The following is a 26,709-nucleotide window of genomic DNA, read 5'->3' on the forward strand; positions in this document are numbered from 1 at the left end:
GCTTTCATATTCTCTATTTTCATTTTTTTAAATTTTTCTTTAATTATTTGGGTCTCGGGTCTCTTAGTACTCATTTTTTGTGTGTTTTTTGTTGTTGTTTGTTTTTTAGTAATTTGGTGTTTTTATTATTGTTACTGTTTGGTGTGTGTGTGTGTTATTTTCAGATTTGTCTTGTTTTGTACTGTCAGCACTTGTATAACAATTGGCATGATGTGGTCGGGGTTGAGACTCACAGTCAACAAGCCTGAGGGCTGAGCCAAGCCACTACTGAACTACAGAAACCAAAAACAAAATTCAAAAGGAAAGTGCATATAACCAACACAAGGGGCAGTCCTAGAGTACCCAATTCAGAAGAACACTGGGTCCCACAAGAAGACCACCCTACCAACTCTGGGAGGCATACAACAGTTTTATCCAATACACAGGAACAAATGGAAAGAAATGGGGAAAATGGTAAAATAAAGAAACAGGCCCCAAATAAAAAAAAAGGCAAAAAACGTGAGACATCTCCAGAAAAAGGTAAATGAAACAGAGGGTTATACAAATGCTCAAAAAACTTGGTGATGACTACAAGGAACTTAATGAGAATAAGAAACTCAGTAGGAACTACATCAGCATGACAAAGGACATGGAGACCATGAATAAGAACCAGTTAGAAATGAAGAATGACATAGCTGAAATAAAGAATGCCTTGGAAGTAATCAACAGTAGATTAAATGAAGCAGAGGACCGAATCAGTGAATTTGAATATAAGGTAGAAAAAAAAAAATACCTCCAATACAGCAGCAAAAAGAAAATATCTTTATAAAGTACAAGGACAGTATAATGCAGGGTGGAGAACCTTTTTTCTGCAAAGGGCCTTTTAGATATTTATAACATCATTCATGGTCCATGCAAAATTATGAACTATAAAAATTAGCCTGCTATATTTGGTCAAATATCTGATTAACTTTCTCCTAATGCCTTGGAAGGAACAGACTAAATGATTTTGTGGGCCTTATATGATCCACAGGCTGGATATTCCCCACCCCTGGTGCAAGGGAACTGTGGGACAACATTAAATGGAGCAACATCTGCAACACAGAGGTACCAAAAGGAGAAGAAAGTGAGCAAGGGATAGAGAACCTGTTTGAAGAAATATTGATAGAAAACTTTCCTAACCTGGAAAAGGAAAAGATCACACCAGTTCAGGGAGCACAGAGAATCCCAATCAAAATGAACACAAAGAGACCCATAACAAGATACATAATAATTAAAATGGGAAACAAAGACAAAAAATTTTAAGGACAGCAAGAAAGAAAGTAAGTAACCTACAGGACAGCTAATATAAAGCTGTCAGCTGATTTCTCAACAGAAACACTACAGGCCAGAAGGGAATGGCATAAAGTATTCAAAGTAATGAAAAGTAAAGATTTGAAACCAAGAGTACTCTATCCAGCAAAGCTATCATTCAAAATTGAAAGTGAAACAAGGAGCTTCCCAGATGAAAACAAAAGGCCAAAGAAGTTTATTCCCACTAAACCAGCATTTCAAGAAATACTACAGGGACAATTTCAAGAAAAGGAAGAAATAGAGAGAGAGAGAGGGACATGGACATAAGGAATAAAAGTGGAAATAAACAAGAGCCTATCAATAATAACCTTAAATGTAAATAGATTAAATGCACCAATCAAAAGACAAAGGTAGATAATTGAATAAGAAAACGTGACCCATAAATATGCTGTCTATAAGAGACCCCACTCCCTCAGAAAAAAGACACACAGGATGAAAGTGAAGGAGTGGAAAAAAATTTCCATGCAAATGGAAACAACAAAAAAGCTGGGGTAGCAATACTCACATCTGACAAAATGGGCCTCAAAATAAAGACAATAACAAAAGACAAGAATGTCATTACATAATACTAAAGGGATCAAGCCAACAAGAGGACATAACCCTGGTAAACATATAAGCACCTAATATAGGAGCATATAAATATATTATAAAAAAACAATAACAACAACCTACTCTTGAAGGACTTTAAGGGAGAGATAAACAGCATTATAGTCATAGTAGGGGACCTTATCACCCCACTGATATCATTAGATAGATCTTCTAGACAAAAATTCAACAAGGAAACAACAGATTTAAATGACAAAATAAATCAGAGGGATTTAATTTATATTTACAGAACATTTTACTGCAAGGCTGCAGAATATACATTCTTCTTAAGTGTACATGGAACATTCTCAAAGATAGGTCACATGTTAGAACACAAAATAAGTCTTTACCAGTTCAAAAAGATTGAAATCATAACAAATATCTTCTCAAATCACAATGGCATAAAACTAGGAAACCAAAAAACTCAAAAACATTCAAACATGTGGAGGTGATATAGCATGTTATTAAACAATAAATGGGTTACTAAAGAAGATAAAGGAAGAAATAAAATATTACATGGAAAACAATGAAAATGAACACAACAAAGCAACATCTATGGAACACAACAAAAGCAGTCCTGAGAGGGAAGTTCTTAGCATTTCAGGCCTATCTCAAGAAACACAAAAAAGCTCAAATAAAAGATCTAACTCTACAACTAAAATCATTAGAAGGAGAGCAACAAAAAAAGCTTAGAGTAAGTACAAGGAAGGAAATAATAAAGATCAGAGCAGAAATAAATGACATAGAGATTTAAAAAAATACAAAAGATTAATGAAACCAAGAGTTGGTTTTTTGAAAAGATAAATGAGTTTGGAGAAACTTTAGCTAGAATCATTAAGAAACAAAGAGAGTTGACCCAAATAATTAAAATCAGAAATTAAAGAGGCGAAGTAACAACTGACACCACAGATATATAAATATTGTAAGGAAATACTATTAACAACCATATTCCAACAAAGTAGAAAACCTGGGCAAAATGGACATATTCCTGGAAACATACAATCTTCCAAAACTCAATCAGGAAGAATCAGAAAACCTGAAGAGGCCAATAACAAATAATGAAATTGAAGCAGTAATAAAACACACACACACACACACACACACACCACAACACACACACACACACCAAACAAAAAAAAAACAAAACAAAAACTCCCAGCCAACAGAAGTCCTAGATGGATGGCTTCACAGGTGAGTTTACCAAACATTCAAAGAAGAACTGACACCTGTCCTCCTCAAAGTATTCCAGAAAATTCAAAAAGGAACACTTCTTTTTCTGAGGCTAGCATTATTCTAATTCTAACACCAGATAGGGACACTACAAAGAAAAAATATTACATAGGTGCTAAAATCCTCAATAAAGTATTAGCAAATGGGATCCAGCAATACATTAAAAAGATCATATACCATCATCAAATGGGGTTTATTTCATGGATTCAAGGCTGGTACAATATTTGTGAATCAATAAATGTGATACATCACTTAAACAAAATGAAGGATAAAAATCACATGAACATATAAATAGATGCAGAAAAAGCATTTGTTAAAATCCAGCACCAATTTTTGATAAAAACTCTGAGCAAAGGGGGAACAGAGGGATGATACCTCAACATAACAGAGGCCATATATGACAAACCTGGAGCCAACATCAAACTCAATGGGCAAACACTAAAAAATGTTTCTCTTAAGAACAGAAGCAAGACAGGTCTGTCTGCTTTCACTACTCTTATTCAGCATAGCATTGGAAGTCAGTCATAGTTATCATACAGAAGAAGAAATAAAAGGCATCCAAATTGGAAAAGAGGAACTAAGACTGTCATTATTAACAGATGACATAATTTTGTGCATTAAAAAATCCTAAAGACTTAACCAAAAAATAACTAGATTTAATAAATTAATTTGGCAAAAAACAGAATACAAAATTAACATCCACAAATCAATGACATTTTTATACAGAAATAATGAACTCTCAGAAAGAGAAAATAAAAAATAATCTCATATACCATTGCAACAAAAAATAAATAATAAACTTCACTAAGGAGATAAAAGACCTAACTTCAAAAAATTATAGAACACTTAAAAAAAGAGATAAAGGAAGATAAAAACAAGTGGAAGACTACACTGTGTTCAGGATTGGAAGAATTAACATCATTAAAATGTCCATACTACTCAAAATAATCTATAGGTTCAATGCAATCCTTATTAAAGTACTATTGGAATATTTCACAGATCTAGAACAAATATTCCAAATATTTATATGGAACCTAAAATGACCCTGAATAGCCACAGCAATCTTGAGAAAGAAGAACAAAGTTGAAGGGATCATAATTATGATCATCTATACTAAAAACAGCCTGGTACTGACACAGGAACAGAATATAGATCAATATAACAGAACAGAGAATCCGGAAATAGACCCATGCCATTATGCTCAATTAATTTGTGACAAAGGAGGCAAGAGCATATAAAAAAGTGAGGACAGTTTCTTTAATAAATGGTGTTGGGAAAATTGAACAGATACATGTAAAAAAATTAAACTAGACCACCAACTTACACAATACACAAGAATAAACTCAAAATGGATAAAAGACAAATGTAAGTCAAAAAACCATAAAAGGCTTAGAAGAAAACATAGGCAGTAAAATCTCAGACATCTCACATAGCCAATACATGTTTGGGGGCCAGAGAAACAAATGAAAAAATAAACAAATAGGTCCACATCAAACTAAAAAGCTTCTATACATCAAAATAAACCAAAATGAAAAAGGAACCCACAATATGGGATAACATATTTGCCAAAGATACATCTGATAAGGGGTTAACTTCCAAAATATGTAAAAACTCATACAATTCAACAAAAGGAAGACAAAAAAATCCAATTAAAAACTTGGCAAAGAACCTGAATAGACACTTCTCCAAAGAGGACATATGGATGACCAAGAGGCATATGAAAAATGCTCAAAGTCACTAATCATTAGAGAGAAACAAATTAAAATTATAGTGAAGTATCACCTCATACCTGCCAGAATGGCTGCCATCAATAAATCAACAAACAATTGCTGGTGAGGATGTGGAGAAAAATGAACCCTAGTCCACTGCTGGTGGGAATGCAGACTGGTGCAGCCACTATAGGTAATACTGTGGAGTCTCCTCAAAACATTAACTGTGGAACTGCTGTTTGACCCAGTGATTCCACTTCTAGGAATATATCCTAATTATCCTGAAATGCTAATCAAAAATAATATATGCACCCTTATGCTCATAGCAGAGTTATTGACAATAGCTCAGATCTGAAAAGAGCCCAAGTGCTCATCAGTAGATGAGTGGATTAAAAAAACTGTGGTACTTTTACACAAAGGAATACTATGTGGCTATAATAAAGAAGGATTTCTTACCTTTTGCAATAGCATAGAGAAACCTGTAGACCTTTATGCTAAGTGAAATAAGCCAGTCAGTGAAAGACAAATATCACATGATCTCACTTATATGTGGAATCTAATGAATAAAATAAACTGATGAACAAAATAGGTCCAGAGGCATGGATGCATGGGACAGACTATTGAATTGCAGAGCAGAGTAGCATAAAAGATGGGGATGGGAAGATATTAACCAAAGAATTTATATGCATACTATAGGCCCGGTGCACGAAATTTGTGCATAGGGAGGGGGGGGTCCCTTAGCCCAGCCTGCACCTTCTAGCAACCTGGGACCCCTCAGGATCAGGCCTAAACTGGTAGTTGGACATCCCTCTTGTAATCTGGGACCACTGGCTCCTAACCACTCGCCTGTCTGCCTCATCGCCCCTAACCCCTTGCCTGCTTGCCTAATCACCCCTAACCACTCTGCCTGCCTGCCTGATCACCCCTAACCATTCTGCCTGCCTGCCTGATAGCCTCTAACTGCTCACCTGCCTGCCTGATCACCCTTAACCACTCTGCCTGCCTTCCTGATCACCTCTAATGGCTTGCCTGATTGCCCCTAACCACCTCTGCTTTGCCCCCTGCCACCACAGCTTCATCCAGAAGGACGTCTGGAATGACGCCTGGAAGGTCGTTTGGCTGTCTGGTCTAATTAGCATATAACACTTTGATTATTATAGATTTGAAAGAACACATGAAAATATGCTTTTGAGATATGTAAATCAATTCCTATATCTCAGGTACTAGTAAATTTTTAAGTGAATGAAATACAGATACCTAAATTAAAAATTGGTATACAAACTTAGCAATACTGCCGAGGGTCAACACAATGCATAGTAGGTGTACTGGTTAATAATGAGGATTTTGTAATCAAAGAAAACATGATAATTTCAAGAGAAACATCAAAAGTGCTTTATTCAAAGTAATGTCCATCGCTAGCTACACATTTCCCCATCTTTCAGGTAATTTGTGGATACCATCCCAATAGAACTTTTCTTGTTTTGAGGCAAACCATTCAGAGACCCAATTTTCCACTTCTTCATACTTTTTGAAGTGCTGCTCAGAAAGTGCGCGTGCCATCGATCTGAACAAGTTGTAATCTGAAGGAGCAATGTCTGGTGAATACAGCGGGTGGGTTAATACTTCCCAGGCAAGATCTTCTAAAGTGTCTTTAACTGGTTTTGAAGTGTGTGATGGTGAGTTATCATGAAGCAAAATTACTTTGCCTTGTCTTCTGGCCCATTCTGGTCGTTTCACAATCAAAGCATGGTTCAAATTGATTATTTGTTGTCGGTAGCGATCAGTATTAATAATTTCACCTGGTTTTAGAAGCTCATAATACACCACACCTTCCTGATCCACCAAACACAGAGCATTGTATTCTTTCCAAAGCGATTTGGCCTTGCAGTCAATGTTGATGGTTGACCTGGATTAACCCATGATTTTGTGCATTTGGGATTCTCAAAATAAATCCACTTTTCATCGCCAGTCACAATTCGATGCAAAAAGACTTTCTTTCATGCCGTTGAAACAACATTTTACTGATGACTTTTCGGTTTTCCATTTGTCTTTCATTCAGTTGATGTGGCACCAATTTTCCTTCATTTAAAATCTTTCCCATTCCTTGTAAAGAATCAGAAATTGTTTGCTGAGCAATGTTTAAGTTTTCTACAAATTGTTTTTGAGTTTGACACACATCTTCATCCAATAATGCTTGTAATTGTAGGTCTTCAAACTTTTCCGGTTGACCTGGATGTTCTTTGTCTTTCACATCGAACTTTTAAAGTATTTAAACCACCATTCACAAGTATCTTGAGATGGAGCATGTTCGCCATAAGCTTCCCAAAGTATTCAGCAGCACTTTTCTTCAAAATAAAATAATGAATTATAACTTCCTGCAAATGCTCTTTTTATTGGCACAAAATTTGACATTTTTAAGCGTAAAAATACCTATGATGTTAACACCTTCAGCATATTTGACATATGAAGTTTTGAAGCTTGTTGTCAATACAACAAAATAGTATACATATCAAATCGCATATATATATCAACATATGTGTAACTCCATCTGTTGAAAAATATCTGCATTATTAACTGGTATACTTAGTATTGAAATGAAACAAGAATAGAATGTGATGCCCTGGCCAGGTAGCTTAGTTGGTTAGAGCATCATCTCAATACACCAAGGTTGAGGGATTGATCCCTGGTCAGGACACATATAAGAATCAACCAATAATAAATGATCAACCAGTAATAAATAATCAACCAATCATACATAAGCAGAACAAATTGATGTTTCTCTCTCAAATCAATCAACAAATAATTTATACAAAAGAATATGACATTAAGGTATGTGTCATATTTTTGGATTCATATAGCTTTAATTATAAAATATTTAATGATAAAATATTTAATTATAAAATATTTTTTAATTCTTATGTATACCAACATTTTCATAAATTTGGATAATATTCTGATAAATTTCACCTTGCAAACATTTTTTATCACATGTTTTCAAAAGACTTTGTTATTCTTGATTTATACAGTATACATTTCATTATAAGTTCATTATTAACTTATATACTGAATAATATGGGCCAAGCCCTGTTCTAAGGATCAAGAATATGCAAACCAAACAAACAAAGCAAACACTGCTATTCTGGAGGACACATGCACATCACAAGGAAATGCTCCCTAATGGGAGATGTACCTCTTATGAGTACTTATTCACTTTTGTTCCGGTTACTGTTGCCTTTCAGAAAACCACCTCAATACTCCATGGCCTTAAACAACAACAATCGATTCATTTTGCTCATAAATATGTAATGTGGTTAGGGGTTGGCGAGGAAGGCTAGTCTCTAAACCATCTAATCTAATAATAGACAAATATTCAAATTGACCATACCTCCGACACACCCACAAGCCACGCCCACCATCCAATCAGAGCAAGTATGCAAATTAACCCAAACCAAGATGGCTACAGCCACAGAGAGCAAGGTTTCCTAGGTAACAGAGGAGGCCAAGCTTTCCGCCTGCCATTTCCAGGCCTAAGCCTCCACTCAAGCTACAAAGTTTCAATTATAGAAGGTAAACAAATTCAAACAAATGGTGGCAGAATGGAGCTTGAGAGAGCAGGCCAGGGTTGCCGCCGGCAACAGGGGAAGCAAAGCTTTCCACACACCCCGGCCAGGCTCACCTGCTTAAGGCAACAAAGTTTCAATTATAACCCCAACACAAATGGCTGCGGGCCTCGGAGGGAGCCCCAGGCTTGGCTCTGCTCCAGGCTACAAAGTTTCAGTTGTAGAAGGAAAATAAATTCCAGATACCAGGGCCTCCGCTTGGGTTACCAGGGGGCGTGGCCGGCCTGCAAACCACCACAGGCCCCTCACTCAGGCCGCCCCACACCCCAAGGGAAACCCCACCTGATCTGGGACGCCCTTCAGGGCAAACCAGCTGGCCCCCACCCCTGTACCAGGCCTCTATCCTATCTAATGAAAGAATAATATGCAGATTGATCATCACTGCAACACACAATATAGCTGCCCCCATGTGGTCAAAGATCCTGCCCCCATGTGGACACAAGATGGCCACCACATGATGGCCAGCAGGAGAGGGCAGTTGGGAGGCACCCGGCCTGCAAGGGAGGGCAGTTGTGAGGGATCAGCCCTGCAAGGGAGGGCAGTTGAGAGGGACCAGGCCTGTAAGAAAGGGCAGTTGGAGGTGATCAACCCTCCAGGAGAGGGCAGTTAGGAGTGACCAGGCCGGCAGAGGAGGGAAGTTGAGGGCAAACAGGCTGGCAGGGGAGCTGTTAGGCATCAATCAGGCTGGCAGCGGAGTGGTTAGGGGGTGATCAGGCTGGCAGGCAGAAGCGGTTAGGGCCAATCAGGAAGGCAGGCAGGCGAGCAGTTGGGAGCCAGCAGTCCTGGATTGTGAGAGGGATGTCCGACTGCCCTCGAGGGGTCTCATATTGGAGAGGGTACAGGCTGGGCTGAGGGAGAACCCCCCTCCATGCACGAATTTCGTGCACCGGGCCTCTAGTGTGATAATAAGCACACATTGCTGACAGTTGGTGCTAGTGGTTGGGTGAGAGCTCAAACAGGGCTGAAGGCCTGTGACCTCAGTTCCTTTCCATGTAGACCTCTCCATGTTTCCAGGTCTTCCTCATAACATGATGGCTTGATTCCAAGGGTAGGCATCCAGAGCAGGAGCCAAACAGAAGCTATATTGCTTTAATGACTAACCTCAGCCATCACATAATGCCACTTTCACTGTATTATTACCTCAAAAGGCTTGTCCAAGATCACTTGGAGGATACATAGACTCCACCACTTGATGGAGGAGTGGCAAGATTTTAGAAGATCCCATGGGACTAGAAATATTGTTGCAGCCATTTTATGAAAAGTACAATTTCACAACTATAAAATATGGGGAAATATTATTATATTTCAAAGATACAAACTATCATAGTACTTATAAAATAATGAATGACACATACTAAAGATTTAATTTTTAAAGATCAATTTACATAAAATAACCTTTATAATGGATATACAGTTACAGTGACTTATCAGGGCTCATTGCTCAAAGGCTTAAGAAACTATATAATAAAAACCTAATATGCTAAGTGTCTGGTCGCCCATTCAACCAATCAAAGCGTAATATGCTAATGATATGCTAAGGCTGCTCAACCACTCGCTATGACGTGCACTGAACACCAAGGGGCAGATGCTCAAACCAGTAGATTAGCTTGCTGCTGGGGTCTGGCCAATCGAGACTGAGCAAGATGGGCCAGACATGCCCTGGAGCCCTCCCGTGGTCCCTCCCTGGCTGGCCAACCTCCCACATCCCTTTCCAGCCCTGATGGTGCACCAGTGGGGTCCCTCAGCCTGGCCTGCACCCTCTTGCAATCCGGGACCCCTCGGGGAATGTCAGAGAACCAGTTTTGGCCTGATCATGCAGGCCAGGCTGAGGGACCCCACTGGTAAAGGAATTCTTGCACCAAGCCTCTAGTTTAGGTATAAACTTCCATCCTAGTGATCTATTCTAGTCATTCTAGTTGTTGTTTATATGTAGTAAACCTCTATATGACCAGTAGGTTGCTATTAGTAACAATGATAACTTGAATAAGTCAATCTGAAAGTTAGATATTTTGAAAAAATTCTTCATAATCAAAATTATGATAAAATAAGTATGAAAGAATATACATAAATATAATTATGGATGGGATTTAAAGCTATGTTTATCTTTTGTATATAGACACGAGTAAAGATGAATGTGTGCATAAAAGTCATAGACTCAGGATTTTGTGTTATATTGTACCACAGATATCACTTGGCAGTTTCTTAACTCTTGGAGATAACACTATGAAACCAGGGTTGAGTTCGAATCAATCATTTTTCTTTTCAACACATTTATCAAGTATTTATAATAAAGAAAAATCTGTCACAGGATGTCTAACATGGCAGGGTCCAGACCCTCAAGGATCCTTTGATATGGTAAAGGTGGTAAAGAAAGTAAAAGCTATTACAGAAGGTATAAACAATGTAACATGGCAGCAAAGAGGAAAGAGAAATTAATTCAGACCTTAATGGAAAGATGAAGAGAAGCATAATGATGTATTGGAATGTGAGTGATCCTAACAAGATGAGTCATTTTTAGATAATGAGGTGGAAAGCTTGGATGAGAAAAAAATGACATTTCTTCCCAGAGAAACAGTGTTGCTGTTTGCTGAGTGAGAAAGTTTAACTGCATAGGGTAAAATAAGAATTGAAATACTTGTAATGTCTTCTATATTGAGTCAATGGAAAGTTTACTAGTCACTTTTGTAAGTAAAGATAAAGTGCTTGTAACAAGGCAAAAACTTTCAAATCTATTCATTCTTCCTATAAATTCTCTTCTTCCATATGGACTATGGCCAAAGTAGTTTTCATGCAACAATTTCTTTTTCCACCAGGCTGGGTCTACAGTATACAGCCGTATACCGGAAATGGAAAATTAAGGAAACAAACAGGTTTGATTCACTCCTCTGCTCCAACTCTTGGCGATCTCATCATTGTGCAGGAGGCGGCTGATCGATGTTTCTCTCTCATCGATGTTTCTAACTCTCTATCCCTCTCCCTTCCTCTCTGTAAAAAAATCAATAAAATATATGTAAAAAAAGAAATGTGTTTTATGAAAGAAAAATATAATATTTGACTTTATGTCACAAGCTGCAAACTGTCTGTATCCTACATAGATCTATTCTCTCATCAATTTCAGTTTATATAATATGCTCATCATTGAATTTTTATGTCTAGGCAAGCTGTTGTAATCTTTAGAAGGCTTACATCAAGCTGTTGAGCCTGTTCATACGTACAGTCAACAGGGATATCTCCAGCTACATGCAATTTTATACTGATTTAAGCAAAATAGAAAATTTGCAGATAATTTACAACACCCAAAATGGCAATGTTGAAGTTTGAGTAACTGAACTAATGGATATTATACTGAGTCATAAATGTAGATTTTAAAAATATGCTATAAGAATGTCACAATTAATGCTCAATTTACCAAAGGTTTTAAAATTGGATCTATAAACAAATACAGTTGATTATAAGTCATCCAGTCCAACAAGGTCACTTTAGTGTGTGTATAATCTAGCTGGGCATCACAAATGAATTGTCTGGATAACATAGAAAGAGTAGAGGCAGGGGTCTGGCCAATCGGGACTGAGCAAGATGGGCCGGATACATAGACTCCACCACTCAATGGAGGGGTGGCAAGATTTTAGAAGATCCCATGGGACTAGAAATATGGTCGCAGCCATTTTTTGAAAAGTACAATTTCACAACTATAAATTGTGGTTCCCACTTTTATGGGTTGAAAGCTGGATATACTTTGCTTTTCTGATGGAGTATCAGTAGAGCTTGCCTGAATTTTGATGTTTACAATAATGTGCAAACACTTCTAATAAGTGCCAACAGGATCATTAAAAAATACTATGATGTCTAAAGACATCATAGTAAAAATAAATGTTTTATATGGGAAAATGATTAATAATTATATGGTTTGTGCTTATGGACCCAAGAAAGGAGATGATTACTAAAACCAGAAAGAAGATGGGGCAAACATTTGAAGGTAATTCAAATTAAACTATATTTCTGATAGAGTTTCCTTATGAGTCTCTATAAATCACCATGAAAATATATTTCAGGTGGGATAGAATATTATCATAGGTCATTTATAGAATTCTAAGCATTTCTATTTTTTAAATATATTTTGTTGGTTTTTTACAGAGAGGAAGGGAGAGGGATAGAGAGTTAGAAACATCGATGAGAGAGAAACATCAATCAGCTGCCTCCTGCACACCCCCTAACGGGGATGTGCCTGCAACCAAGGTATATGCCCTTGACCAGAATCAAACCTGGGACCCTTCAGTCCCACAGGCCGACGCTCTATCCACTGAGCCAGACTGGGTAGCGCGTTTCTATTTTTTAAATATACAAATAGAGACTTCTCATTTGAAATATAGTAGAATGAATGAATGAATAGCTTAACCCGAGTGTATCTTCTAAATACAAACTTTAATATCAGCAAATGTATTTCCAGAGCAAATATGACAGCTGGAATGCTGATACATTTCAGGACACAGATTTTTTTCCTCCACTAAGTTTGGGGCTTCCATTATGAAGCAGGTTGGATTTGTTGTAGAAGAACATACTGCTTGAGAGTGGAGCTAAGACCAGCTCAGCTTCAGGGCTCGCCCAGGTCGAATTTACACCACAGAATATGAAGGATGTGATAAATTTAGAGATGATTAGTTGACTTTATTTCAGATCACATGTGAAACACATCCCCAGAAACCTTTATTTTAAATCAAATTAATTCAGTTGTATTTATATACAATAAAATGTTCTCATTTATGTGTCTATTTTAATGTGTAACCACAATCAAACTACAGAAAACTTTCATCACCCAAAAATATTCCCCATGTCCTTTACCTGTCAATCCAACCTCTTACAATCAACCCCAGGAAATCACTAATGTTTTTTTTCCCCACTATAAATTTAGACTTTTCTAGTGTTTCATATAAAATCAATCATGGGCTATATCCTTAATGTCTGAATATGAGGTCCTAAGATTTGTTTACAAATCTTTTTGGAATATATATCTTCATTTCTCTTGGGTAAATGCCCAGCATAGGAATTGCTAGGTTTTATTATGTATGTGTTTCATTACTTAGCAAACTGCCAAAAGTGTTTTTCCAAGTAGTTATAGAATTTATACTCCCCTAGTTGCTCCACAACTTCACCAATAGTTGGCATGGTCAAGCTTTACAATCTTAGTTATTTTAATCCGTATGTGTTGGTATGGGATTATAGATTTAATTTGTATTTCCCTGATAACAAATGATGTTGAGAATTTTCATGTGCATTTTGTCCACTTTTGTAGAACTTTTATGAGTCATCCACTTCAATCTTTTGCCTCTTTTGTATTGGCTCATTTACTTATTTTTGAGTTGTAACAGTAGTCTTTCAATATTCATCATACAAATTCAAGGTTTGACACATGTATTGTGAATACCTTCTCCTGGTCTATGGCTTGCCTCTTCATTTTATTTATAGTTGCTTTGGAAGTGTTTAACGAAACTTCATTTTGATAAAATGAAGTTTCATTTATCAAATATTTTTCACAGAAGTTCCTTGGTAACTTTTAAAAATTAATTGGCTGTAAGTATGTAAATCTGTTTCTGGATTCTGTGTTCTGCTCCATTCTCCTATAGCTGTATTCTTACCTACATACTCTTCATTCTTGACTACAGTAGTAACTTTATAACAGGTAACTTTCTAAGTCTGAAAAGCAGGCAGCCTAAGTCCTCCTACTGTGTTCATATTTTCAAAATTGTTTGCCTGCACCAGGCCTGCTGTATATCCATATAAATTGCAGAATCATCTTGTTAATTTCTATATAAAACGCCTATGGAAATTTTACTGGAATTGCAATGAATTTATAGACCAGTTGGGAATAATTATCAGTTTATGATGAGCTAACATATTATGGCTCTTATTTATTTAGTTATTTAATTTCTCTCAGCAATTCTTTATAGTTTGTGAGTGTTTTATGAATTCATACTTAATTACTTTATATTTTTGAATGTCATTATAAAGTGTTTTATAAAAATTTCCATTTCAAACTGTCCCTTACTAGTACATAAAAACAAAATCAAATTTTTATTGACCTTGTATCATGCAACCTTGCTAAACTGATTAATACATCTTTTGTAGTATCCTTGCTTTGTTTACTTATTTATTTATTTTTTAATAGAAATGTTGTTATGCTCTACATACAAAGATGACTTTAATTATTTTCCTATTTGTAAGACTTTTATTTATTTCTCTAATCTTACTGCAGTGGTTTGGGTCTCTAACACAATGTTTAATTGAAGTGTTAAAAATAGACATTCTTGCTATGTTTGCTGATCTTAGAGTAAAAGCATGCAGTCTTTTACCTTAGGTATAATGTTAGCAGTATATTTTTTTTCTGGATTACCATACCAGATTAAGAAAAGTCCCTTTTATTCTTAATATTCTGAGTATTTTTATCATAAATGAATATCCAATTTATGAAATTACTTTTCGGTATCTTACAAAATAATGCAATTTTCTTCTTTACACTGATAATATGGTAAAATAAATTATTATTATTTGATTTTTCAATATTAAACAACATGCCATACCCAAATAAACTTGTTTATGGTTTTCCTTTTACATATTACTGGATTAGATTTGCTATACTTTTTTTCTATTTTTTAACGATATTATGTTAGTTGCAGGTGTACAATATAGTGGTTAAACATTTATAAAACTTACAAAGTGATATTCCTGATAAGTCTAGTAACCACCTAATACCATACATAGTTATTATAATATTATTGACTGTATGCCCTAAGACTCTTTTGTTAAATTTATTGGGGTGACATTGTTTAACAAGATCATGTAGGTTTCAAGTGTATATTTCCATGATACATAGCTTATGTTTTAATAAAGATTTATGCATCCATGACCATAAAAGTATTGGTCTGGTTTTGCTATCTGGGTAATGCTGGCCTTATAAAATGAGATTCTTTTACTTTTGTTTTCTACAAGAGCTGTGTAAATAGATGAGGAGATTAAAATAATTTTTCCAAGATTACTGGTTTACAGCTAGTAAAGAAACTGCAAAGCTGGATCAAAAACCAAGCAGTTTGGCTCCAGAACCAATACTCTAAATTTTATTCTACATCTAACTTTAACAGAGCTAGAAATACAATTTTATGGCAGTTCACAAGAGAGTCAAGCTGGCTTTTGTGCTGACCTTAGGAACAAAGAGAATGACTTGCCAGACACAATTATAAAGAAATAGAAGCAGGAGAAATGTTGTATTTGTCATTTTACTGACGTGTAATAGGAGCTGAAAAAAAAAATTGGTTCTTATCTAGTACATGTCACTCTTTCAAATTAAGAACATGGGACATAAAAATGATAATTGATTCTAAAAAGGTCACATAGTGAATTAGAAATAAGTCTGATAATGGAACCTAGGTTTCCTGACTTCTGATTCAGAGATCTTTCTACAACACCTTCTACTTTGCAACATACTTTACAGATTGTTCTATTATGTGCTACAAGCATGAGTCTGTGTTTTCCACAGGGCTATTCATCATTCTGGGGGCGGGGACTACAGCATCCGGAGCACAGTTCTAAAGCAAATACAAATGACATCTATCAAAAAAACAAGGATATGACCTTGTATGTTTCTTTGTTGTTGTTTGAAACTATTATGTATGGTTCATTTATTTATATTAATTAATTTTCAATAATCCTATCTAATAAAGAGATAATATGCTAATTGACCATCATGCCCTCACAAAGATGGTGGCGCCCACAGCCAATAAGAAGGGAATATGCTACTTGACTGCCATACCCTCAAAGATGGCGGTGCCCACAGCCACAAGATGGTGGTACCCAGTCCCCTCAGCCCCTCAGCCACCCAAGGCCAGCCTGAGGGATGACCAAACAACTGAACAAGCAGGTTGCATGGGGCGACCAGGCCAGCAGGGGGGGTTAGTGAGGGACGACCAAATGACTGTACAAGCAGGCTGTGTGGGGTGACTAGGCAGGCAGGGGGGCCATGAGGGGTGACCAGGCTGGTAGTGGGGGGCATTTGGGGTGACCAAGCAAGCAGGGGGGCAGTAAGAGGTGACCAGGCCGGTGGGAGGATGCAGTTGGGGGCAACCAGGCCAGCAGGGGGGGCAGTTGGGTGCGATTAAGCTGTCAGGGGGGGCAGTGAGGGGTGACTAGGCCAGCGGAGGGGGCAGTTGGGGACGATCAGGCCGGCGGGGGGGGGGGGGCAGTTATGGGCAACCAGGCCAGCAGAGGTGGGTAGTTGGGGGCAACCAGGCCAGGGGGGGGGCAGTTAGGGGTGACCAGGCTGGTGGGGGGGGGTAGTGGGGGGTGACCAGGCCAGCAGGGGGGCAGTTAGGGGTGACCAGGCTGGTGGGGGGGCAGTTGGGGGCAACCTGGCCAGCAGCGGGGGGCAGTTAGAAGTGAACAGGCTGGCAGGGGAGGGGGCAGTTAGGGGTGACCAGGCAGGCAGGTGAGCGATTAGGAGCCAGCGGTCCAAAATTGTGAGACATCCCCCAGGGGTCCCAGATTGGAGAGGGTGCAAGCTGGGCTCAGGGGAACTGCCCCCCCTTCTATGCACAAATTTGATACACTGGGCCTCTAGTATTTTCATAAGTATATAGTGTGCTATAATCTATCCCAGGTGATAGAAATATAATGATGAATTTTGAAAAGAGAATTAAACACACAGTTGCTTAAACATGGTATCCTATCTCATTATTTGATGCCTTTGCTTGAAATGTCTTCCCTTATAATATCCGTACTCATTTCAAGCACTTGCTTCCCTGAGAAGTCTAGCTGAATGGACTTTAAAATAACACTCTCTTTATCTTCTATGTGCCTCATCCCTACCTCTATTACAACACTTAGCACAGCTTAATCACATACTGTTCTGTAAAAGCTTGTCATTCCTACAAGACTTGGAAGATTGTGTAGTCACATTCTAATTTTCTCATTCAAATTTATATCTTCATCTAAGCACAATCCAACCAAATGCCAACACAATAATTGACACATAGTAGGTACTGAATAAACTAATCTATGTTGAATAAGCAATGATATCCTTTCACCTTAATAGATGCATGAGTTTAATAATTAATTTTTGGGGAAAGTTTTTCAAAGGCCATATGAATTAAATCAGTGATGTAATTAATAACAAAACACCATTTATTCACTTGGTTCATGTTTCTTCGCCTTCCCCTTTCTGATATCAATAAATTCTGATATATAGATTATATTAATTGAAGCAGATTTTACCTTAATTTGAGGTTAAAACATTTTCAAAATTCATTTCTGAATGGATGATTGATTGTGTGAAATCTATCATTTGGATAATATAACACACATTTATTGAATGACCTCATGTTTATTGAACTTGGATTTCATTGGCATGCAGATGTACCACAATAGAGATACCAAGAAAGCAGAGAAAGTGGAAATCCTGAGAGATTATTTAAGGAAATAAATAGGATTTATTGGCATATTAGATGAAGCTACAGGGTGAAGGAGACAGAAAAAAAGTCTGTCTAATCTTAAGAATCAGAAGAATGATAGTTTCTCAAAGCAAAATTGAGGAGTAGATAAAAAATAAATATCCTGAGAGGGTAGGAGAATTTATGTAGGGACATGCTTATTTCATATAACCAGCTGATCATTCATATGGCAACACTACATAGGCCATGTGAATATAAAATTAAATGGTCATTGAGAGGACAGAGATGAAAATGTGATGATGTCATCAAAATATTAAACACTACCTAAAGAAATACCAAACTAATCTGACATTTGTGAGCCCTCAAAGGAATGGCTTAACTAAGTACAGTCAATGGGCCCCACTCACAGGTTCATGGCATCAAAGTTAATTTACTAGTATAGTCCCCTATAGGTATATCTGAGAAAACAAAGATTACCAGATATAAAAAGAAGCGTCTTAACTGAAAATGAGAGAACCATCATTAACAACAACAAGAAGATTCAACTTAGACTAAAGAGAGACAGTTTCAGGGGGGGTGGGGAAGAACTATTAGCTTCAGAGTCAAGAAATATATATATATACTAGAGGCCCAGTGCATGAAATCCATGCACTCTTGGGGGTCCCTCAGCCCAGCCTATGCCCTCTCACAATCCAGGAGCCCTAGGGGGTTGTCCGACTGCTGGCTTAGCGCTGCTGCAGAGGCGAGAGAGGCTCCCGCCACCGCTGCTGCACTCGCTAGCCGTGAGCCCAGCTCAGGGCTTCTGGCTGAGTGGCAGCTCCCCCTGTGGGAGCACACTGACCACCAGGGGGCAGCTCCTGCGTTGAGCATCTGCCTCCTGGTGGTTAGTGTGCATCATACCGACTGGTTGTTCCACCGTTTGGTCGATTTGCATATTAGCCTTTTATTATATAGAGTATATATATATATATATATAGCCATAATCCATAACATAAAATAACTCTTAGAAACTTAAAATATATTAACAATTTCTGATTGAAATGTAGAAAATAAAATTGAAAACATTTCTAGGAGAGAACAAAAATACAATGATAGAGCCCAGCCAGCATGGCTCAGTAGTTGAGCTTTGACCTATGAACCAGGAGGTTACAGTTTGATTCCCAGTCAGGGCATGTGCCCAGATTGTGGGCTCAATTCCTAGTGTGGGGTGTGCAGGAGGCAGCTTATCAATGATTCTTTCTCTCTCATCATTGATGTTTCTATCCCTCTCTTCCTCTCCCTCTCTCTGAAATTAATAAAAATATATTTTTTAAAAAGACAATGATAGTGTTAATGTAAAAACATTCAAACCTGTAAAGATTTTTTGTGAGTTTATTTGAGCCAAACTGTCGACAATTGCTGGGAAGCAGAATCTCACAGGATTGGGATAATGCTCTGGAAAATGGCAGTTCTTCACCTTGTTTTATACATTACAATCAAAGAAGGAGACATAGGGGGTTACATGAAATCCATTGGTGATAGATTAGGGAGGCGGGAGAAAGCAAAGAGGGGAACCTCTGGGATTGGATAAAAAGTAAAATGATAGACATTTCTTTTACTTAGGCAGGTACAGGATAGTTAACAGTCAACAGTTAACATGACAACAATAACAATGAAGGAATTTATGGTCTTTGTCCTGGCGCCCAGCCACATTTGGTTGTGCCCCAAGGGGTCTGGAAAAAGGAAAGTTACAAGGTACCCTGACATTTCATAGGAATGTTGTCTTAGATACAAAAAGACAACAGGCTCAGTTAAGGTAAAGATTGACCTTTGTCAGGGAAGATACTGGTCTAGGACAGTGGTCTGCAAACCGTGGCTCGCGAGCCACATGCGGTTCTTTGGTCCCTTGAGTGTGGCTCTTCCACAAAATACCACGGCCTGGGCAAGTCTCTTTTGAAGAAGTGGCATTAGAAGAAGTTTAAGTTTAAAAAATTTGGCTCTCAAAAGAAATTTCAATCGTTGTACTGTTGGTATTTGGCTCTGTTGACTAATGAGTTTGCCGACCACTGGCCTAGGACATGACTACCCACTATAAACTGCTTTTAGTTAAAGTTTTCATTTCAGACCATCCTTTGTGGTTACTTTAGGTCTTTGGGTTTGCAAAACAGCCATGCAGGCCTTTCCAGAGCTACTCAGGTTACCATGTGGCCTTTTCTTTCGTCCACAATAGAAACTAAAAATGTATAAAAGATAATAAAACAATCACATAATGTCTGCAGTTTACCATTGATTTGAGTGTATCCTTAGAAGACTGAATGCAACAGAAGCCCAGGACATTTTTGGAAATTGTATGCCCTCAAGCAACTTTGTGTGAATTTGTATACAAGCACTATTTTATGAATTATATAAAATGTTATAAATATATTTTAAAAATTGAAGACCAGTCCACAAGATCTAATAAACAAACCAAGAAGTGCAGAGTGAACAAGAACGAGGAAGAAATGGTCAAGGAAATGTTTTTTTAAAAGTCCTAAAATTAAAGGACATGAGTTTCCAATCATGCCTGACAAAAAGATGAAACAAACTCAGAAAGACGCATCACTACAAAATTTAAAGAGACTGAGAGTAGAGAGAAAATTACACATGTTTCCAGACAGAAAGATGAGAAGACAGATACACACAAAGTCTCAATGAAGTCTGGCTCCAGACTTCTCAACAGCAACACTAGAATTGAGAATGTATGAAAAAAAAAAAAACCTTTAAAATTCAGAAGGATAATAACCACTGAAGAAATTGAAGCAGTGATCAAAAATCTTCCAGCAAACAAAAGCCCTGGTCCATACGGCTTTACAGGGGAGTTCTACCAAGCATTCAAAGAACTAAAACCTATCCTCCTCAGACTATTCCAAAAAATTCAAGAGGGAGACATACTTCTAAGCTCTTTCTATGAAGCCAGCATTACCCTAATTCCAAAACCATATAGACCAATGGAACTGAACAGAGAACCTGAAATCAACCCAAACCATTATGCTCAATTAATATTTGACAAAGGAGGCAAGAGCATACAATGGAGTAAAGACAGTCTCTTCAATAAATGGTGCTGGAAAATTTGGTCAGATACATGCAAAAAAATGAAATTAGATCACCAACTTACACCATACACAAAAACAAACTCAAAATGGCTAAAGTACTTAAATGTAAGAAGGGAAACAATAAAAATCCTACAAGACTTCATAGGCAGCAAAATCGCAGACATATCTTTACCAACACAGCTCCTAGGGCAATGAAGACTAAGGAGAAAATAAACAAATGGGACTACATCAAAATAAATAGCTTCTGCACAGCAAAAGAAACCATCAAGAAAACAAGAAAGCCCACTGCATGGGAGAACTTATTTGCCAATGCTATTTCAGATAAGGGTTTAATCTCCAAAATTTACAAAGAACTCATACTACTTAACAAAAGGAAGATAAACAATCCAATTAAAAAATGGGCAAAGGCCGAAACCGGTTTGGCTCAGTGGATAGAGCGTCGGCCTGTGGACTCAAGGGTCCCAGGTTCGATTCCGGTCAAGGGCATGTGCCTTGGTTGCGGGCACATCCCCAGTAGGGGGTGTACAAGAGGCAGCTGATCGATGTTTCTCTCTCATCGATGTTTCTAACTCTCTATCCCTCTCTCTTCCTCTCTGTAAAAAATCAATAAAATACATTTAAAAAATAAATAAATAAAAAATGGGCAAAGGACCTAAGTAGACACTTTTCAAAAGAGGACATACAGAAGGCCGAGAGACATTTGAAAACATGCTCAGTCACTAATCATCCGAGAGATTCAAATCAAAACTACAATGAGATACCATCTCACACCTGTCAGAATGGCTATCATTAACAAATCAACAAACAACAAGTGCTGGCCAGGATGTGGAGAAAAAGGAACCCTTGTGCACTGCTGGTGGGAATACAGAATGGTGCAGCCACTGTGGAAGACAGTATGGAGTTTCCTCAAAAAGTTAAAAATGGAACTCCCATTTGACCCAGTAATCCCACTTCTAGGACTATATCCCTAGAAACCAGAAACACCAACCAGAAAGGATATATGCACCCCTATGTTCATAGCAGCACAATTTACAATAGCTAAGATTTGGAAACAGCCTAAGTGCCCATCAGCAGATGAGTAGATTAGAAAACTATGGTACATCTACACAATAGAATACTACGCTGCAGTAAAAAAGAAGGAATTCTTACCATTTGCAACAGCATGGATGGAACTGGAGAGCATTATGCTAAGTGAAATAAGCCAGTCGGAGAAAGATAAATATCACATGATCTCACTCATATGTGGGATATAATGATCAACATAATTTGATGAACAAAAATAGATCCAGAGGCAAATGGCAGGGGAGGTGGGGGGTGGTGGTTAGAGAGCAACCAAAGGACTTGTATGCATGCATATTAGCATAACCAATGGACACAGACACTGGGGCTGTGGGGGCTTGCCCGGGGCGGGAATGGTTGTGGGGGGTCAATTGGGAAAAAAGGAGACATATGTAAAACTTAAGATAAAAAAAAAAAAATCCAGAAGGATAGTTCTTTGCAACTAGAATTCTATTTCAGCCATGTGTGAGGAGATAGGATCTGTGAAGGAAGGATAAAGGAAGTTTTACAAATTCAAGATCTAAAAATTATCACCTTTTGTATTATTATTCTGAAGAATTTATTAGAGAAGATGCTTCACCTAAATCAGGGCGCACAGGAACTAGCACAAGAACATGGGATACAGGATCTGAGGGACCCAACTAAAAGGGGGCAAGAAGAAGAATTACAGTGTCGGTAAAAGTAGGTCCCAGAAGGGCACCAGGACCGAATGACACACAGGCCTGGAGCAGGTCAGAAGGCCCAGGATAGGCTGCCCCCAGAAGATAACATTTATGAAATTCACATGCTTCTGAATGTATTGATAGGATATTTTAAAATTAGAAAAGAGTTTTGAGTTAAAATAATATCATTGCTTAGAAAACTAAACAAAAATGATAGCTTGATAGCTTTTTCACTTCAGAGAAAAGGAAGAATTTTTCAGGGAAGTAAAAAAATAATTTTAGAGTTCACTATGAATAGGTTTACATGATATTAATAATGTGAACATTGATATTGATTTAAGAATATTATCATGTAACTATATTGGATATATGAGAAAATAGAAAGAATGCTTGTGTGGTGCTACTAGGTAAATAAAATTTTTTTTTTTCGAAAGGCAATCCTGCTCTAACTGGTTTGCCTCAGTGGATAGAGCGTCGGCCTGCAGACTGAAGGGTCCTGGGTTCGGTTCTGGTCAAGGGCATGTACCTTGGTTGTAGGCTCGATCCCCAGTAGCGGGTGTGCAGGAGGCAGCTGATCAATGTTTCTCTCTCATCTAACTCTCTATCCTTCTCCCTTCTTCTCTGTAAAAATCAATAATATATATATATTTAAAGACAATCCTATTATCTTTCCTAGTAAGATGTCAATAGATAATACCTATTATGGGCTGAAATGTGTTCTCCCAAAATTCTTATGTTGAGGTCCTAATCTCCAGTACCTCAGAATATGACTGTTTTTGGATATAGGGCCTATAAAGAGGTAATTAAAGAAAATTGAGACCATGTTGGTGGGTCCTAATGCAATATGACTGGTGTTCTTATGAGATATTAGAATGCAGACTTAGAGGGACCGTGTGAGGACATACATGGTGGTCATATGCAAGGCAAGCAGAGAATAACCAGAAGAAACCTTTATCTTGGACTTGCAGCCTTAAGAATTGTGAGAAAATAAATTTCTGCTGTTTAAGGTACATGGTCTGGGATATTTTGTTAGGGCAGTCCTGGCAAACTAATAAATATCTCAGATTTGACAATTAAAAAATAAAAATACAAGAATGTTATGTAGAGTGAAGAAGATAAAAAAAATTCTAACAGACATTCTAACAGGGTTTTAGGGATAAAATAGGCAGATTTAGAGGGATTTAGGAATAAAGAGGGTCCATGGGGGAGGACTGAAGAGATGAGGGCTTGGAGCTGCCAGAAGGCACACATTCACAGAGAGAGAGAGAGAGAAGAGGAGCCACAGGATAAGGGGAGAGAAAGGCATCCACTCACAGAAGATAGGGACAAGCCATAGGGTCCGGGGAGAAAGAGGAAACAAACTCTCACAGAGGACAGAGAAATGTGGACAAATGGGAGAAAGGAAAATAGATTTTCACAGGAGATAGAGAACTCTACGACTGAAGGGGGAGAGACAAAGGGGGCACCACGTGGGTTTTGAGCTTTGAAGCTGATATTCTAACAATTGGAAGGCAGTATGATGAGACAAAGAATTGCAGCCTTTATAAACCTTTTAGAAAAGGAGCTTAGTGGGTTACCCCCTGTGGGACCCCCATCCCTACAAGGGAGTCTGTGCTTGTTTCCAATACATTTCCACCTTTTGTCCTGTGGCTTCATTCTTCGAATCCATCTGGGCAAGGACCCGGGAAAGAAATCGAAAGGTTCGGGGTTGGACTCAAAGCTCAGGGTAATCAAAATGATATTTATTCAAGGCACCTGGGTGCAGGTGGACTGACTCCAGAAAGAGTCAGCCCTGAATGGGGAGGGAGCAGGCTTTTTATGCACTCAGGGAGAGCTGCAGACGAGGCTTCTGCTTGACACACGTAACAGGACCTAGTTTTATGGCCTTGCCCTTTGTCCTTCTTCAGGAGTCAGCCGTCCTTCCTCCGGGGGCTGTGCAGGAATTACGGTTTTCAGTCATTTCTGTAAAATAATCACACAAGGATGAGCATGTTTGTGCAAGGTTTAGGCTTGTAGAATGAGCTTTCTTTTGTTAGCCCCTGCTAAGTTAGCCCTGTTTCTTTATTATTCCTTTCAGAAATCACCCTTGCATCCTGCTCAGGAAAAATAACCCGACTCAGGAAGACTTGAGGAGAGGAGCTTGGAACAATTATTTTTCACAAAAAAAAAAAAACCCAAAAAAAACAACTTTATCTAACTGCTTTATTAAATAAGAGCATGAATAACATTGACAGCAATTTAAACTGAACCTTAACAATGTAGACTCTTCTAAACTGGTTAAACAAATGTAAAATGTAAAGCACACATTTTTCCCCCTGACTTTATTCTTGGAAATATAGAAGGCTTTGCATTGGTAAATCCCCAGAAAACTAAATTCCACTCTGGATATCTTATCACATTGTATTAGATGAAACCTCATTAAAAGGTAGTCTGAATTATCTAAAAATACATATAAATCAGCCAAAGACCTACCCCAATATAAACTTGGTATTATTATGGTTATGAACATTATATTTTTACTATAGGCCCAGTGCACGAAATTCGTGCATGGGTAGGGTCCCTAGGCCTGGCCGCGGTGATCAGGGCTGATCGGGGCCTTCCTTCATTCTGCGCCACCCCCTGGTGGTCAGCACATGTCATAGTGAGCGATCAAACTCCCAGTCTCCTGGTCAAACTTCTGAGGGGACACTTTGCATATTAGCCTTTTAAATTTATACATGTTCAAGCAGAAGGAAAAAATGTTCACTGATTGTGTGGGGTGTTTTCCTTTTGACCTTTCAGATACACATTGCATCCTTCTCTCCCTGCTCTCTGTCCTAACAAGCTGAACTTTTTATTTTTTTATTTTTATTTTTTTAAAAATATATTTTATTGATTTTTTACAGAGAGGAAGAGAGAGGGATAGAGAGTTAGAAACATCGATGAGAGAGAAACATCGATCAGCTGCCTCTTGCACACCCCCTACTGGGGATGTGCCCGCAACCAAGGTACATGCCCTTGACCAGAAACGAACCTGGGACCCTTGAGTCCACAGGCCGACGCTCTATCCACTGAGCCAAACCGGTTTCGGCCAAGCTGAACTTTTTAGAGTAAGAAATTTTTAGATTATACCTTCTGTATTAGATTGGATTTTGAAAACAGGCAACCACAGCAGGAAGTTGAAGATCAGGAGAATGGGATCAGGCTATTTAATCTGGTGTTGCCCCTGCTATGATGCCTTCCCTTGGCTATGCCTCTCAATTGAAAATTACTGCGCCTCCCAAGGCTATTGATTCAATAGGACGCCTTCCTCCCAGATCCTCAAAACTAGTCTTTCTCCTCCCTTTGATCTCCAGCTTACTATTCACTACATGAGATGCACTCTCCGTGGTTCCCCTCCTTTCACTCTTTGTAAATAACCCTCCATGAACAAACAGTCCTTGAAGTGTGTCTTATTTTGAGTGTGTTACTGGATATCAGCTGTGAAACTAAGTGGTATGGTCAAATTTCATTAAATGTATTAGACATTAAACAAATAATTTCTTCCCTTCTGATTTTATGGCTTATTTTAATATGGTAGTAACTTCAAAGACATTTTGAACTTGTTTATTCAGGTAACAAAGAGTATTTATTAACATATCAAAATTTGTTAACTATACAGATGAGCGGAGGGACTGCAATAATAAACTTCATGTAAGGGATGAGGTAAACAGGAAGTGATTGTGACTTTTGATGTAGCTACTTCAAAGAATCATTGCATTAAAAAAAGGATGCACATAGTTATCATGCATTATGTCCACTGTATTATTTATTTATGCCTATTGTGCTAAAATTCAAGGGAGTAGCTTTGTCTTTAATGTAGCAGAACACAGATTGAAAAGTATAAACCAAAGGGGCTTTTCTAAGTAATAAATGTCCTGATGTAAGTCCTTACTTATTTCTTTTTTTTTTAAATATATTTTATTGATTTTTTACAGAGAGGAAGAGGGAGGGATAGAGTCAGAAACATCGACGAGAGAGAAACATCG

At 38.0% G+C, this 26,709-nt stretch overlaps 1 protein-coding gene across 1 annotated transcript in view; it reads left to right on the forward strand.

Moving 5' to 3' along the window:
* The first annotated feature begins 544 nt into the window (after positions 1-544).
* LOC103300694 (thioredoxin-dependent peroxide reductase, mitochondrial-like) overlaps positions 545-26,709 on the forward strand; it is a 76,833-nt gene continuing 50,668 nt past the window's right edge. The window contains exon 1 of the mRNA XM_054726055.1: positions 545-754. Coding sequence (XP_054582030.1) covers positions 545-754 — 210 coding nt within the window. The remainder of the gene's footprint in view (positions 755-26,709) is intronic.

Source organism: Eptesicus fuscus, chromosome 14, assembly GCF_027574615.1.
Source record: "Eptesicus fuscus isolate TK198812 chromosome 14, DD_ASM_mEF_20220401, whole genome shotgun sequence".
Classification (NCBI taxonomy): domain Eukaryota; kingdom Metazoa; phylum Chordata; class Mammalia; order Chiroptera; family Vespertilionidae; genus Eptesicus; species Eptesicus fuscus.